Source organism: Mustela erminea, chromosome 1, assembly GCF_009829155.1.
Source record: "Mustela erminea isolate mMusErm1 chromosome 1, mMusErm1.Pri, whole genome shotgun sequence".
NCBI lineage: Eukaryota > Metazoa > Chordata > Mammalia > Carnivora > Mustelidae > Mustela > Mustela erminea.
In genome coordinates this window covers 34,256,938-34,274,030 of record NC_045614.1, presented here as the reverse complement: position 1 = coordinate 34,274,030, position 17,093 = coordinate 34,256,938, and the positions used below count along the sequence as shown (strand labels likewise).

At 38.5% G+C, this 17,093-nt stretch overlaps 1 protein-coding gene across 3 annotated transcripts in view; it reads right to left on the bottom strand.

Moving 5' to 3' along the window:
- Window positions 1–17,093, bottom strand: part of SLC25A26 (solute carrier family 25 member 26) — a 127,567-nt gene that overhangs the window by 93,038 nt on the left and 17,436 nt on the right. For 2 of the 3 annotated variants that reach the window (XM_032324589.1, XM_032324581.1), the window contains exons 3-4: window positions 16,438–16,547; window positions 297–401 (exon numbers count right to left, since the gene is read on the bottom strand). In XM_032324589.1, coding sequence (XP_032180480.1) covers window positions 297–401; window positions 16,438–16,547 — 215 coding nt within the window. The remainder of the gene's footprint in view (window positions 1–296; window positions 402–16,437; window positions 16,548–17,093) is intronic. The other variant, XM_032324597.1, reaches the window with a different exon arrangement.

The window sequence follows — 17,093 nt, the reverse complement described above, 5'->3', positions numbered from 1 at the left end:
TTATGATTTATTTCATGTCTGATTCTGAAACTACTACAGGACAATTACAATGTAGGACACATACACAGTAGTGATACTTGGTATGTGTTATTCAGAAATTTGGGGGGAAATTTAAAATTAAAATTTGAAAACAAAGAAAAGGCAAAGAGAATCTTAGCATAAAAAAATACTGTGATCCAGCATTAAATTTAGCTTTACGGCCTCTTCTAAGACTCCTGGGATAAAAATCACAATGTTCCTAATAGCTACTATAAAATCTTTCTCAAAAAGGAAAAAAGTTTAAAAACACATCTCACCTCTGTATATAAGATGTTAGAGAAAATGTGAAACGTTCTTGAAGAAGCAGATACCTGTGCCCTCTGCTTAACAACTTCAGAAGGAACTCGTATCAGGCAGGCAACCTAAAATACATAATTTAATTACATCCTAAAAAAGAAGAAATTTCTATGAAAATTTTAAAAACTAGGGTTAAAAGGGGATAATGTACAGGTTTAGTGCAAGATGTCAAGGGTATTTTTTCAGCCTAAAAACCGTAGACCCTTAATGGACATGCATTGTTTTGTCAGCCCAGAACCTCCCCTCCCTTGTTCTATATCAATCCTCACACCTCCTGCCATGTTGTTTCAAGCTCTCTATAACCCTCTCAAGGGCAAGAAACACATTTACGTGCTCTGAACCCCCAATTCCTAGAACAGCATCAAGTACTCACATGAAAATAGAAAGAATAAACCAAAAGGGGTTTTGCTCTATTGTCAGTAAGGCACACATCAATAGGGGCAAAGCTGCTCATCAGCTGGGTATATCTCATCTTCCATCTCCCCACTCACCCCAGCCTCAACTAGCTCCCCACCTCGGCAACCTGACCCTCACCCGCCACCCCACTGACTACTGCACACAACAACTGAGGAGAAACTCCAGGTGCTCCTGGGCCCTGCTCTAGGATTCCAACTGACTAGAATCCTGGCTGGTCCATACTCAACACCTGACTGGTCATCAGCCCATATTCTACAATTTTTTTTTTAAAGGTTTATTGATTTACTTGGGGGGGTGTTGGGAGTGGCAGAGGGAGAGAGAGAATCCCAAGAAGATTTTGTGCTGAACGCAAAGCCCGACACAGGGCTCAATCCCACATGACCCAAGCTGAAAGCAGACCTGAGCTGAAATCAAGAGTCTACTGCTTAACCAACTGAGCCGCACAAGCTCTCCTCCAGAATTTTAAAAATATTTTTATCTTTGTACTGAACATTAGATTACCTACATATATAGTTACATAGACTTGAAAAAACAAACTGAGATTACAGGTAACATTTCTCCAACTTTTCCACCTCCCGGCATTTCTTAAATTCTCTAAAACCAATAGGTATTACAACTTGGTAACTTTCTTTAACATAATATCAAAAGGTAAATATATCTACTCTGGATCAAAGATCTTTTTTTTTTTAAAGATTTTATTTATTTATTTGACAGACAGAGATCACAAGTAGGCAGAGAAGCAGGCAGAGAGAGAGGAGGAAGCAGGCTCCCTGCTGAGCAGAGAGCCCAATGCAGGGCTCGATCCCAGGACCCTGGGATCATGACTGAACCGAAGGCAGAGGCTTTAACCCACTGAGCCACCCAGGCACCCCGGACCAAAGATCTTAACTGAGGGAGAAAATAAAATGAAAGGGTTAATTTAAAATATTTTGGGGGGTGTGCCTGGGTGGCTCAGTCAGTTGAGCATCTACCTTCATGAAGCTCAGGTCATGATCTTGGGGCCCTGGGATGGAGCCCCAAACGGAGCTCCCCACTTCTCCCTCTTCCTCTGACCCTCCTCCAAATCATGTTTTCTCTAATAAATAAAATCTTCCAAAAATCATAAAATAAAATGTGCTTTTCAATGCAATTCTACTTATTAGTCTTGACAAATATTTATTTTTAATTTAGAGATAACTGCATGTGCACGTGCGTGCGAACACACACACACACACACATACACTACACACCTTACCACTAAGGCCTGAAACTGGGTATAAATCATGTTACTCTTGTAAGTGTATAAACTTTTAAATCCATACTTATAAACCAGAACAGAAAATAAAGTTTATTAAAACTTACATGAATCTAAAAGGATAGCTCCCAACATCTAACACTCATTAAAGAAATGAAAATAAACAAATAAAAAAGGAAAGAGTAAAAGAAAGAAAAAGGTTCACTAACTCCTTGTATTTTTCAATTCAAGAGGTCAAGAGTAAAGAATGACCCCAATATGTCAAGAAAATAGGAAATGTCTACTCGTGTGGCTTGGCATAAATATTTATGGAACTTCATGCTTCATAACCCCTCATGTTCTTACATTATGGTTTTATCTCTTAAAAATACAGAAGCAAAACAAAAACTTCGCAAAGGTTCTGGGATGAAAAGCAATCTCGCTAACTGAAGAGATACAAAGCAGCCAGCACGGTCTCCTGACTTGCGCAGCATGGCGATTTCGAGAGAACAGAGGCCACTCTCTACTTCCTCCAGTAACTCTGTTGCCTTCGATTTGGTTTTCTATTAACTCTGATCTTTCTTGGATTTGAATGTGAGCCACAATAGGGTATTTCACTGCACAAGAACAAAAACATGTTACGGGACTATGATTCCAGGAAAGGAAATAATGTCATCTGCGGGTCTCTCAGTAAATCCATTCTTCAGAGCATTCTTTCCTCACAAATCTAGGGTTCAATACTGAATCCATGACACAGGAACGGTGGCATTTTCATTAAACCCAAGAGTCTTTTGTATGTCAAAGGTCTATCCATAGACAAAATGACTAAGGTTTTACATAAAGAAAATACATGTTCCCATATATTATCAACATTAAAATGCAATACTGGCTTCATTAGAATTAAACATACCAAAAACATGATACTTAGATTAAAAATCAGAATGAAGCTGCTATCAAGATTTTTCTTTCTCTGATATAAATAAAAACTTACCTGACATGTTTATTCATTTATTTTTATAATGGAGAGCTGAATGTCTCCTTTTAGTATTTATTAAACACCAAGATCCAGAACTATCGGTCATAAGACTAAGTGTGTGAAAAGAAGAAAAACTACTGCGAACTTCAGCTTCCCATTTGGTAATGACAGCAGAGGAGAAAGAGAGAGAGATGCTGCTCAGTCTCTGGACCTTTCACTGCCATAGCCACCTTCCATACCACACAGCTCACTGCCAGCTTGTCACACTATCACTTCTGACTTTTTTAAGATTTTATTTATTCATTCGAAAGAGGAAACACACACATAGCAGGGGAGAAGCAGACACCCCATTGAGCCGGGAACCCAACATGGGGCTCAATCCTGGGACCCTGAGATCATGACGTGAGCTGAAGGCAGATGCTTAACCAATCGAGCCACCCAGGCACCCCTGTCCTCTCACTCGTGAAATGCTCTTCAAGGTCACTGGGCATCACCGATAGTGCTTTCCATTAACATTATATCCTTTCCCCAAATATGCCAGCACAGCTCACAATAACTGACCTGATTCTTATTTTTCTCTGGGAAATCTAGTCAACAGCCTATTAATATGCCTCTGATAATTAGAAGCCAATTGTCAGCCTGTTTAAATACATACCAGTCTGAGACAGAAGTTATTGAAGATCAGAGTACTACTTGGCTTAGGAGGCAAGGGTGAAAGCCATATCTTTTGATTATCATCTCCAGAATTATTTCTCATCAAAGAGCTATCATATTTATATATACCTAATAAACTTAAAGTTGAAAAGCTTAGTATTGGCAAATTCTTCAAGTTCTGACATGCAAATCTATAGTAAGTGCAACAGAGAAACCTAAATAAGGTGAATACAGCCAAAATTTAATCACAAAGCAAAAGCTGCTTTTGACTTCGCAGAGTAAACTCCAATGTGGCAAATTAATATGAGGGAGAGAAACCTCATGACACCCTGAAAATTTTTCAAATGCATAATTTACTTACTTGTTTTTTATTCCACATTCTTTGTGTAATTCTCAAAACCGTGGGAAGCAGGTTTCCAAATTAATATATACAGTGTATCTATTCAATCATTTAAAACCAAAACCCCGGAACTGAACAGTTCATCTGTGTGTCAATTCTGCCATCTCCTGGTTACAAATGGAATCACAGCAGGTGATAAAATACCCTAACAGCAATTTCTAACTCCTAATTTACCATCTTTAGGGTTTAAATTTTATCCATGGATAGGGGAACATAATAAGTTCATCATACCTTTCTTACTTATAAGACTCTTCCCACTTACATAAATAGTCAGTAGGTATTAGGGAAAAAAAATTAATTTTTGTAGCTATTAGTCTTCTCTTGTCTGATAAAACTACTGTCCTTGATTATCTCCATTCTGGACAGAAAGTTAATAGTCTTCTCAACAAAAATAATGACATCATCTTTTGAGGTTTTGTTTCTGAAGGCTGTTCATACAATTTTACACAAGACTTAAGCCTGAAATGGCTTTTTCAATTTTGTTCCTTTTCATAACAGAAATTAGCCATGATTTCACAGGAGGTGACAAAGGCCTCACAGACAGATGCACAGACTGTGACCCACATAAAATCTCACAGTGGAGGAAACTGGCATTTAATGCTAATAGTATTAGTTTCCTGTTGCTGTTCTGACGAATTACCACACATTCAGAGACTTAACACAAATTTACTCTTAGAGTTGTGGAGGTCAGAATTCCAAAACAGGTCTTACTGAGCTAAAATTCAACCGCCAGCCAGGTGCTGTCCTTTCTAGAGGCTCCAAAGGAGCATCTATTTCCTCGTTTTTAGGGGCTACCTGCATTCTGTGGTTTGTGGTCCCTTTCTCCCTTTTCAAAACCTCTCTCCCCGACACTTTCGGCATTCCTCTTATAAGGACATTTATAATTACATTGGGCTCACCTAGATAACCCAGGAACATCTTCCCAACCCAAGATCCTGAACTTTATCTGATCTGTGAAGTTCTTCTCACCATGCTTAGGTAGCATGTTCACAGGTTTTAGGGTCTAGGACATCTTTAGGGGACCATTATTTTGTCTACCACAGTAATCAACGGCACACCTTAGAACTCTGACCTTTTCTTATTTTAAGAAACTCACAATGGGGCAGCTGGCTAGCTCGGTCCATGCAGCACACAACTCTTGATCTTGGGGGTATCAGTTTGAGCCACGTGTTGGGTGTAAAGATTACTTTAAAAAATCTTTTAAAAATAGGGGCACCTGGGTGGCTCAGTGGGTTAAAGCCTCTGCCTTCAGCTCTGGTCATGGTCCCAGGGCCCTGGGATCGAGTCCCGCACTGGGCTCTCTACTCTGCAGGGAGCCTGCTTCCCACCCCCCACCCCCGCCTGCCTCTCTGCCTACTTGTGATCTGTGTCAAATAATAAATAAAAATCTTTAAAAAAAAAAAAAAAAACTTTTAAAAATAGAAAAAAAACCCTATAGTGATCAGAGTTCACAATATTACCAGAGTAATACACATCTCGTCTCTAGTTTTGCACCACTTCTGCCATTTTAAAAATACTCCATTGAAAGTAAAAGATGAAGGTGCTCCTGGAAGTACACAGAGAAGCACCTCTCTAATTCCTCATTCTACAGTGATGTTTTACTGTCCACAGCAACTGGGAAACCTTCAATGAGTCACTGAAATACTTTGAATTTTAATTTCTTCATCTTCTGAACTGATTTCCTCCCAAAACTATAAAACTTTCCAACTGTGCCAAATATTGTACTTTCCTTGGCATGGACTGGAACCAACGTTTACTGGACACTTTACAGATCAGATGCTAGGCCGCGTACTTTGTAAGTGATGTGTCACTTCATTCTTAGAAGAACTGTGCGTGGGGTAGTATTAGCCATTTTTTTTTTTTTAAGATAAGGAAAAGAGCAGTTCAGTGAGGTTAAGGAAATGGCCTACTGACACACAGTAAATAGGCTATGTGACAAATCAGAGTTTCGACCCTGATCTGTATTACTTGCCACCTATGAGCCATATACTGCCTCCTTACAGAAGTCCTCAATATATTCTCTAGTTATATAATAAATGTACCCAATTTCCAGTGATAGACACAGAAAACACATTCAAATATTGAAGAGTACACAATTACAAAGCAGAGCCATTTTGTAATAGTGGCACATAATTCCTTATGTCACCAAGAATCCTAATCTTAACAAAACAATAACTGAGAAAGTAAAGGTTTGTCACTGACAAAGTGCAGGCTTGCGCAGAAGTGGCTAATCATATCTTCACTAGTTTGGTCCCTTGAAGAGAAGTATTTGGTTTTTCCATTTACAATGTGATGGCAATAATTGACCGAATAACACTCCTGTGGCTTGAAACGATTTCAACTTCATCATCTTACATGAAAATCTTGTTCACTATTTCTATAAAACTGAGCTTAATTTAATTGTGTTCCCCAAATTGATACTGCTCTTAAATAAAAAGCCAACACAGAACCTCCCTTCCCTCTTGACCACTAACTAAACAAGACAGTCAATGAAATAAACTCTCCTAGATCACCAATCAATACCATCTAAACCAAAGCTGCATAGCAAACCAGGGAAAGAAAACCTATAAAACAGGAAACAATCTGAAGTGTTTAAAAAGGAGGTCATCAAGAAATTGGGGCAATGGGGGTACCTGGGTGGCAGTCAGTTAAGTGGCCAACTCTTGTTTTCAGTTCATATCAAGATCTCGAGGTTTTTGGGATGGAGCGTCACATCAAGCTCTGCTGGGAGTCTGCTTGAGATTCTCTCTTTCCCTGTCCCTTTGTATGCCCCCCCACCACTGCTCACCCTCTCTTACACTCTTTCTCTCTTTAAAAATATGTAAATAAATAAAATTTAAAAAAAAACAAAAACAAAACAAAACACTGGAGGGATGGCAGTACAGACTCTTCTTTATAAAAGCCTCCCTAAAAAATTTCTGTATACATTCATGCTTCTCCTTTAAGCAGGGTCATCATCAGACATGGGTCATGCCATGCCTGGACTGACTTCCAAGCCCTGCCTTCCTTCCCATTCTTCTTCCCCCCCTGCACATTCCTCAGGCTCAGATGGCTGGGACAGCTGGAAAGCACTAGCAGACTTAGCTCACATGGATCCCTCTGAGAGTTTAAGCATGTGTACCACACATACACACACACACACACACAGAGAGAGAGAGAGAGAGAGAACATAGTAACAAAGGCATCCATGAAGAAATATGCACTAGAGGAATGCTTTTGGAAGGGCTTTTGAACGAATTGCCAGCTTTATGCCAATTCTACCTTTTAGCCCTCAAATTCACCTTCTCTCTGTGTACACCATGTCTTAGTTGAGGCTCTGCTCATCTCTCGCTCTCTCCTAGGGCTTCTGTAGTAGTTTCCTCCCCTCCATTCCAACACCACGTCCACCTCCACACAGTTACTAGGAGAGGTCCTTAAAGTCCCAACCAATGTGGCCCTTTTGCACAGCCCTTCAAAGGGTAATGGCCAAAATCCTTCCACAGCAGCCCAGGCCATCCAGCCCCCATGCCCTCCTCACTTCACGATGGCGCAGTCACACCCGCACTCCATTTAGAACTTGAAAGTGTCTCATAAGGACTTCTCAGTACCCCTGAGTACCCCTCCCTGCACCCACCCACCTAACAATCATACCCTAAAAGGCAGCTTGAGGATTAGCTGTTCTTTTAGGCCTTTCCTGAATCAACACCCATCCAGACAAAACCAACCATTCCTTCTCTTCTCGGGCTCTCATTGTACCTTGTACTCACTTTTCTTAAAATACCTGGAACCCCTGAGTGTACTTACACCTTGCACATCCTTCTCCACCTGCAGACGGCTGGCCTCTCAAAGGCAGTATCACATCTTGTCGTTTTATCCTCAATGCCTAGAGCACAATAAGGACTTTTTCTCTAAATCCACACTTCTAATTAAGGGCAACAGGCATGGCAGGGGAAACAGGGGAGCTGAAGGAAACCGGCCTACATAACAGGAATCAAAGAGGTCCAAGTGAGGAACAGACAGGAAAGGGACAGGCTTTAAAGGAGGACAGTGAAAAGTGACTTACTTTTTAGATTCTTGAGATAATTTTTTGTTTGTAGTTCTTACAGTTTATTGTTCTTAGGAAGCTGTTAAAATGTCTGTGTGCCTCAGAGACTTTAGGGCCTGAAGCAAAAAAAGAAAAGGGAAAAAAAAAGGTTCCAGGGGAGCCTGACTGGCTCAGGCGGTGGACACATGACTCCTAATCCCAGGGTTGTGAATTCAAGCCCCATGTTGGGTGCAGAGATTACTTAAAAAAATAAAATCTTGTAAGGAAAAAAAAAGAGAAAGAAAGGAAAAAAACGTTCCTAGAAACACTAAGAAATAAGCAGAGCAGGGCAAAAGGCTGCCTTAGCATAACCCCATGATGCGTGTGCTTAAATACATCAGAAGTGCGTGTTTTGCACGTGGTTAACTAGCTGATAGTGTGGTCTCAGCTTGTAACTGTAAAGCAAGTCTCCTAGCGATACCTGTACATTTCTGCCTCCTTCACCTTTACATACATAAGCAACTCCAACTGCAGCACCACTGCAGGCTCCCTCCTCAGTGAAGAAGCCTCCTTCCTTCCCTTCCAGGGCAGCTGTCCTCTTCTACTCACCCTATCTCCGTGGACGGGTCATGCAACTGCACACATTTTAAAAATTTATTTATCTGAGAGACAGTGTGTGCAAGAAGGGGATGGGGCAGAGGGAGAGACTCTCAAGCAAACTCCCTGCTGAGCACGGAGCCTGCCGTAGGACTACATTTAATGACCCTGAGATCATGGCCTGAGCCAAAACCAAGAATCGGAGGCTTAACCGACTGAAACACCCAGGCCCCTCTTAAATTTTTTTTTTTTTTTTTTTTAAAGAAATCTCTACAGCTAGTATGGGCCTGAACTCACATCCCTGAGATCAAGAGTTGCACCAACTCAGTTCACCAACTGAGCCAGAGGGGGTGTCCCTATAAATACATTTTAAAACATATTAACAACACAATCAAAAATGGCTTAAATCCCCACCTGGAGAAACCCAATGGTAACTAACATATACACTATGCTTTATTGGTCACAAGCACTCCTGACCATCAAGGAATGAACTTCCAAGTAGCCAATTCAATGTGTAAGTTGGGGGGACGGGGGGGGGGGGGAGGGGAAGAGGTGCTAATGATGTGCTTAATCCATACACTGATAACCAATGAGCCCTGAATGGACTACAGCACACGGGAGGTCCAATGACCTTGTCAGATGGTAGATAAGCTAAACAACATCAACTGCCTTCGCTTTCAAGGGTCTTGGATGGCATGGGCCCCCAAGAAAATGTCAGGCCTGGGTGCAACCCTCAATTTATTCTCAAAATCCAAATCAATATGTCCGAGTGTGCTGCCAGTTACTAAACTAGGCCCTTCAGGAGCTCCGCACGGATCTAACTCAGAGGAAGACACAAGGAACTGCACTTCTGAGCAGCATGTGGCTGGAGCTCCTTGTGCCACTACGCCCAGGAGCTAAAAGATTCCTGAGCATGGGCCTGCTGAACCAACCCAGTCACGATATGTAGTAGTGGGATACATATATACTTAAATGTTTGATAACCTAAATCCGTGGTGCTTAAATATCACTGAGCGCCAAAACCACCTAGGAATCTTGTTTAAAATGCAGGATTCCTGGTGCCGTCTCCAAAAATCATCATTTGTAACTTACTGCCCAGGCCACGGAGTCTAACCTAGGTGCTCTCTGGGTTACACTTGGAGAGTTACTGGCAGAGGCTGTTGGCAAAGCATCTACAAAACATGATACAATTTATTTACTAGCTTTCTCAGTTGCAAATGAGAATGCCGCCAGAAAGGATAATCAACCAGCATTTGTGTGTATCAGGACATCTACATAGGTCACCCAGACACACATTAAATTCAGACTGGCTGCATTAGGCTGCAAAGAAATTTCAATATTCTTTTATTTCTGCAAACAACATGAACTTAGGCAAAAGGTAGGATAAGACCTGGGAAAAATCAAATCTTAAAGACTTAAAAAAAAAAAATCACTATTGCTGTCATGTTATAACATCCGCTGCATTAGAGTAAACCTGCCCCCAACCCTCCTGATCTAATTACAGATTCTACTTCTCGCAGGGCGTCTCCTGTGTCTGATGAAAGCTGAGCTGTGAAATAATTGAGGTAGGGATTTAGAGATTTGGTGCAGCAAACTTCCTCATAAAAATGGCACAGAACGCCTCTCTTACTGTTGTTATGTATTAAATCTTATGTGATCGATTTCACTGTATTCCAAATTACAAACATAAGGTAGAGGGTTGTAATTATAGCTTTATTGATTCATCATTAAGTTTTAATCAAGGTGCTGCTATAGAGAACAGTTACTAGTGCAGTGTGCTCTTGTTTCTCTCATATACTTAAGGGTTGCTAAAACAAAGTCATTGTGGACACAGTAGATACCAACAAAATGTGTTGGTTCTAAGGAATCTATTTGCAGTGCAACAATCTTCTATCAAAGTAAATGTTACAGAACAACCACCCAACCAAACTACCTATTTTCTCTATGTCTCTATACCTTTCCAACCACTGACAGCAATGAATGTTTCTGTTTTCCACTCCTTTTTATTCTACCCATGAAAATTTGTTTCTCCTAAACTCACCCATTTCTGGGGCGCCTGGGTGGTTCAGTTGGTTAAGCAACTACATTCAGCTCAGTTCATGATCCTGGAGTCCGAGTATCGAATCCCGCATCAGGCTCCCTGCTCAGCAGGGAGTCTGCTTCTCCCTCTGACTTCTCCCCTCTCATGCTCTCTCTTTTTTGAACAAATAAATAAAATCTTTTAAAAAAATTTAAAACAATTCATCCATTTTTTTCTCTTATTTTTAGCAACAACACCTGTATGAATCTGAAACCAAAAGTTTATGCTCCATGAAACTGAAACAAGTCACTAAAATCAGAAGGCAGTACATACATTTCTCAAGCATTTATTAAGAAAACAGAGAATATAGATACTGAATGGTTTGGACGTTTTTTTTTAAGAAAGTGCAAAGATAGGATCGCCTGGATGGGTCAGTCGGTTAAGCATCTACCTTCAGCTGAGGCCATGCTCCCAGGGTCGCGGGATCAAGCCCTGCTTCAGGCTCCCTGCTCAGTAGGGAGTCTGCTTCTCCCTCTCCCTCTGCCTGCCCCGGGCTATACTCTCACTTGTTCTCAAATAAATAAAATCTTAAAAAAAAGAAAAGAAAGAAAGGAAGAAAGAAGTACAGTAAGATAACTGGAGCATCAGAATCAACATTTCCACAAAAACTCTAAAAATCTTTTCAACACATGACCCTGTAACTAAATTTAAATTCAAACAAATCTCAACATCAAGATATGTTTCTCCTATGAAGTCATTCTATATATCCACTACTGATCACTTCTCTTTTGAAAATTCTCCAAGCATCACAGGAAATATAAAAAGGCCTCTGATATTAGGCCTCATCACCTAAGGGACCATAGAGATCCTAAGAGACATAATAAAAATATGACTGTCCCAGAACTGTTTATCTCCGGTGTTACAGACACTTGTTTCCTAGCTCACATCCACCTACACCACCTCCTGCACCCAAGAGTTCACACACACGATACAACAATAAAGGCTTCAGTATTTTTTAAATGTCAATTACAGATAGTATTAGAATAGACAGTATGCTCTAGATATGAAAATATGTATCATTACATAATCTAATAATCATTATTTACCCCAATTACATATCACTTTTTATATTCTTTTTTTTTAAAGATTTTATTTATTTATTTATTCGACAGATAGATCACAAGTAGGCAGAGAAGCAGGCAGAGAGAGAGAGAGGAGGAAGCAGGCCTCCTGCTGAGCAGAGACCCTGATGTGGGGCTCGATCTCAAGACCCTGGGATCACGACCTGAGCTGAAGGCAGAGGTTTTAACCCACTGAGACACCCAGGTGCCCACTTTTTATATTCTTCTTAAGTCTAAGAGACAAAGCTTTCAAAGTGAAGAAAGCCTGTCCTTCAAGGTAAATCAGCTTTCAGGCAAGATGGCCCTATGTGAAAGGAAGTAAGAGGCCAAGTCCTTTTTGCTGCCTGTTCTGAGTAATATACTATAAAATATAAACCAAATATTGAATTTATGAGAAATTTAAACTTAAAGCAATATGCAATCCTAAAATAATGAGAGGCAAGAGATGTCACAAGGGAAAACTTTCACAACCTAAGACATTGAAACTCTTACAACTTCTTTTATATATATATATATCCAAAAAGTACTGCACATAATGAGGTTCTAAAGCCAAAACATAATCACACACAAAAAAATCTAAACCTAAGCTAATAGGTTAAAGGATTGTTTTTAAATTAAGTATAAACTGATTTTAAATTGCAGTTTAAGCTAATTTTCCAGTGCAATTCAAGCACAGAAGTTCTTACTTTGCGTAAGAGTAGAGGGAATAAAAATGTCCAGAAATTCTATGCAAAATGCCCATGCGTTCAGTTTCCTGGAGAGAGAGCCATATAGGTTTCTTTAGACTCCAAGAGGGGTCCATAGCTCATGAAGGAATTACCAATTGCCACTCAAAAATTAATACACTGTTAGTCCCATCACTTTTTTAACTTTAGTAAATCATGAAGGCAATAAAATATATATATATATATATATATATATATATATATATATATATATATCCAGAGTTAACTTGGGTTCTGAAAAATCCTTTTTAAAACAATGTCAAAGGAAGTTTTATAAAAAACCACTTTAGTGAATTTAATGTCTCTTAGGCTAATTTCAACACTCTTCAAGGAACCCTACAACAGATTTCTTAGATTAAGAATTCATTGTACAGTGGAATCTTGCCATTTCCAACAACCTGGATGAATCCTAAAGAGTATATGATTTCCTGTCTATGTGGAATTTAAGAAACAAAGTAAGAAAAGAGAGAGACAAACCAAGAAACAGACTTTTAACTGTAGAGAGAAAATGGATGGTTACCAGAGGGGAGGTGGATGGGGGAATGGGTAAAATAGGTGATGGGAATTAAGAGTACACTTATCACAATGAACACTGAGTAATGTATAGAATTGTCAAATCACTGTATTATACACCTGAAACTAATATGACACTGTATGTTAACTATACTAGAATTAAAATTCTTTAAAAAAGAAATTTATTTTACAATAATGGAAAAGCAGAGGGTTTTATATATTCCAGATACAAAAAATAAATTTTTAATTTACAAAAATGCCAAAGAACAGAGATCATCTTTTGTCTTTTATCAATCACAACCTCACCAATTCATATTTTTTCACCACACCCAGTGCTCCATGCAATCCGTGCCCTCTATAATACCCACCACCTGGTATCCCAACCTCCCACTCCCCCGCCACTTCAAACCTCTCAGATTGTTTTTCAGAGAGACTATGGACTCTGAAAAACAATCACCTTTTTTTTTTTTAATTTATTTTTTATTTTCAGCATAACAGTATTTTTTTTATAAATTAATTTATTTATTTTCAGAAAAACAGTATTCATTATTTTTTCACCACACCCAGTGCTCCATGCAATCCGTGCCCTCTATAATACCCACCACCTGGTACCCCAGCCTCCCACCCCCCACCACTTCAAACCCCTCAGATTGTTTTTCAGAGTCCATAGTCTCTCATGAGTCATATTTTCATAGAGAGTGACACTGCTTTTTGAATATTTCCACCATAATTCCTTTTCTCCTGGATTTCCCAGAAATAATCTGATATGCTTTCATTGACTATAATGATATAATTAATCTAACTACATTTCTTTAAAATAACTTTACTTTAAAATATCTTAACACTTCCCAACTCCTGCTATGAAACCAATTTAACCTTGATATCAAAACCAGCAAGACACAAAAAAAATTAACTATAGACTTACATCTCTTAAGAATAAATTATAAATCCTCAATAAAATACTAGTGAACAAAACCTAGCACTAAGTAAAAAGTGTTATATACCATGATCAAGTGAGATTTATCCCAGTAACATATAAGTGGTTTAATATTTGAAAATCAATTAATGTAATACACCATATTATCAAAATAAAAAACTAGTCTTAGAATTATCTCAATAGATGAACACAAACATGAACAAAATTCAACCTTCACAGTGTTTTTACAAAAAAAAAATTCACCCAACAAGCTACGAAAAGAAGGCAACTTCCTCAATTTGATAAAGGACATCTATGTAAACCTCACAGCTAACATTATACTTAATAGTGGAATACTAAATGCCTTCTCCCTGAGATCAGAAAAAAGGTAAGGATGCACACTACCACCACTCCTATTCTACACTGTACTAGAGCTTTTAGCCAAGTCAATCAGGCAAGAAAAATGAAATAGAAGGCATAGAGAATGAAAAGAAAGAAGTATAACTACTTCTATTTGCAGAGGATATGATCTCATGTGTAGAGAATCCTAAAGAATCCACCAAACAGCTTTAGAACTGATTAATGAGTTCTGCAAAGTTGCAGGATACAAGATCAATATAAGAAAACGAACTTATTTCTATAAGTAGCAATGAACTAACTGAAAATGAAATTTTAAAAAACTTAATTTAGAACATCATCAAAAAGAAAAATAAGAAATAATTAGCAAGACAAGTGTAAAACTTATACTCTGAAACTACAAAACACTGGTGAAAAAATTCAATAATACTAAATAAATGGAAAATCATAAATTTATAGATCAGAAAATTCAGTATTTTTAAGATAGCAAGAGTCCCCTAATTGATTTGCAGATTAAATGTGATCCATATCAAAATCTAAGTGGCCTTTTTTACATAAGTTGACAAACTGATTCCAAAATTCACAAGAAAATTCAAGAAATCCAGAAGAGGCAAAACAATCTTGACAGAAAAGAACAAAGCTGGAAGACTCGCACTTACTGATTTCAAAACTTAACACAAAGCTGAAATAATCAAGACTGTGGTACCAGCATAAGGACAGACATGGAGAGCAACAGAAGAGAACTGAGAGACGGACTGTCTCATCATTGCTTTCCAATTTTCCTCCATCATAATCAGACACCAAATGATCTGTGCGACATCATCTCTACACAACACTAAGTTGAAATTCACTTTGTTGTACTACTGGTTCATACGTTTTTATTAATGAGCCAGGTATACTAGAAAAAAAATGAATAATCTTTAGCTGTTAGGAGCAGAGCTCCATATATATTCAATACCCCAATCTTGCCATTTTCTTGTTCACATCTTCTATGGTCTCAATAAATGTTTCTGCCTGCTTGGTCTTAGGATATGTGTTAAGATATAAGTTAGTATCTCCAACAAAGATTATAGCTTTGGTGGGTGGAACGATAGGCGATGGGGATTAAAGGATATGCTTATCATGAGGAAAGAAAAATTAAAATTTAAAAAATTACATTTCTATTCATTTCTCTTTGTACTTCCAGCAATCTCTCCTTTAAAATTTGAGGCGCTATTATTTAGTCCAGGTTCAGGTTTATTACATGTCCCCAAAGCACTGTTCCTTGTATCACTTTACAACAGTCTCTTTGTTTTTTGCCTTTCAGTGTATTTTTTGTCTGATACTGACATAACCCTATAAGCTCTTTTTGGTTCGTATTTCTCTATCAGTTTGGGTTTATCAGACAAGTGGAACCACTATAAGAGATAAGAATAAAGAGTACTATAGATGTGAACAGTAATTATGGGAGCTAATTAAGCAAGTTTGGTAGAACAGTTGATCCTGCCTCTAGGGTTAGGACAGAAATCAGAGGGCAGGCAATGGGCAAGGATGAAATGATATGAAATGGGGAAGTGCAAGGACAAACTGGTCCATCTGTTTCTCATCAACCTCAATAATGTGGTTACGCGTAGTATAAGCTAGCATTCTTTACTGCAGAGCCCACATATCTAACCAAGAATTCAGAGAAGCTGAAAGACATGATCCAGTAGGAACTGGAGAGGCTGTAGACCAGGTGTATCAACTGCACCAGTGCCTGACTCCAACACCAAACCTGTAAGCATCAAGCCAGCTACTGCTTCGCTTCCACCTTACAAATGTTGTGCTGGTTTCTCTTGTAGCCTGCACAACCGGGAACCATCCTGGAAAGGGAGTCCTAGGAAATGGAGTTCCAGCTCAGTTACGCTGACACAATACAAAGCCACCGCAACGTGCATGGATATCTACTTCCATCTCCATAATTTTATTCTTTCTGTAAAATAATGTTTTAAGTATGTCTCTTGAAAATAGCACATTGCTGGATTTTTCTTTCATCATCTAGACTCTATCATTTAACAATCATGTTTAATCCACTTACATTTATTGGGGTTTATGACTTCCATAACTTAAAAGATCTATCTTTTAAAAATGAAATAAAGTATCATCTGTACCAGAGATATAGGCATGATTTGCACTCCTTAAGTATTTTATATGCATGACTTGTTACTTACCACTTCTCCAGCAGAGGCAGCCAACATATGCTTCACAGGCATTAAATATGAAGACGAATCAGTGTGCAAAAACCATTTCACATATTCATAGGTGATAAAAAAAGCAGCAGCTGAAATTTAAAACAAACCAGTCTTTCACAAAGTTTAAATATATATTCAAACTGTTTAGAAATGTTTCTCAAAAACAATTACAACTCGAATTATTAAATTATGAGGTAAGAGAAAAGATAATAGTTGAAACATATACTCTTCCCCCCTGCCCCACTCTTGTAGAATTTACAGTGTCCATGTTATATGCCCAAACCTGGACTTACTAAAAATGCCGAAGACATGATCCCAGCCCTGAGGGAGCCTAACAGCTAAGCTTACATTCACCATTTTGTATTAATAAGTCACTTGACATTTTTTAGTAATTACTCTAGAATAAGATAACAAATTTCTGTGATCCTAACTATCTTTACATACAATAAAACAAGCCACTATGCTGATTTATAGACAGGTTAAGACTGAAAACATATACTTTAACTAAAACATCTATTTGATAATGTTTTATTGCTATTTACTCAAAATAGCTATGGCCACTTTTTACCATATCATGTCACCTTTACATCAAGGAAAGAATCAACTATTTAATTACAACTGGAAATCAAAATCTC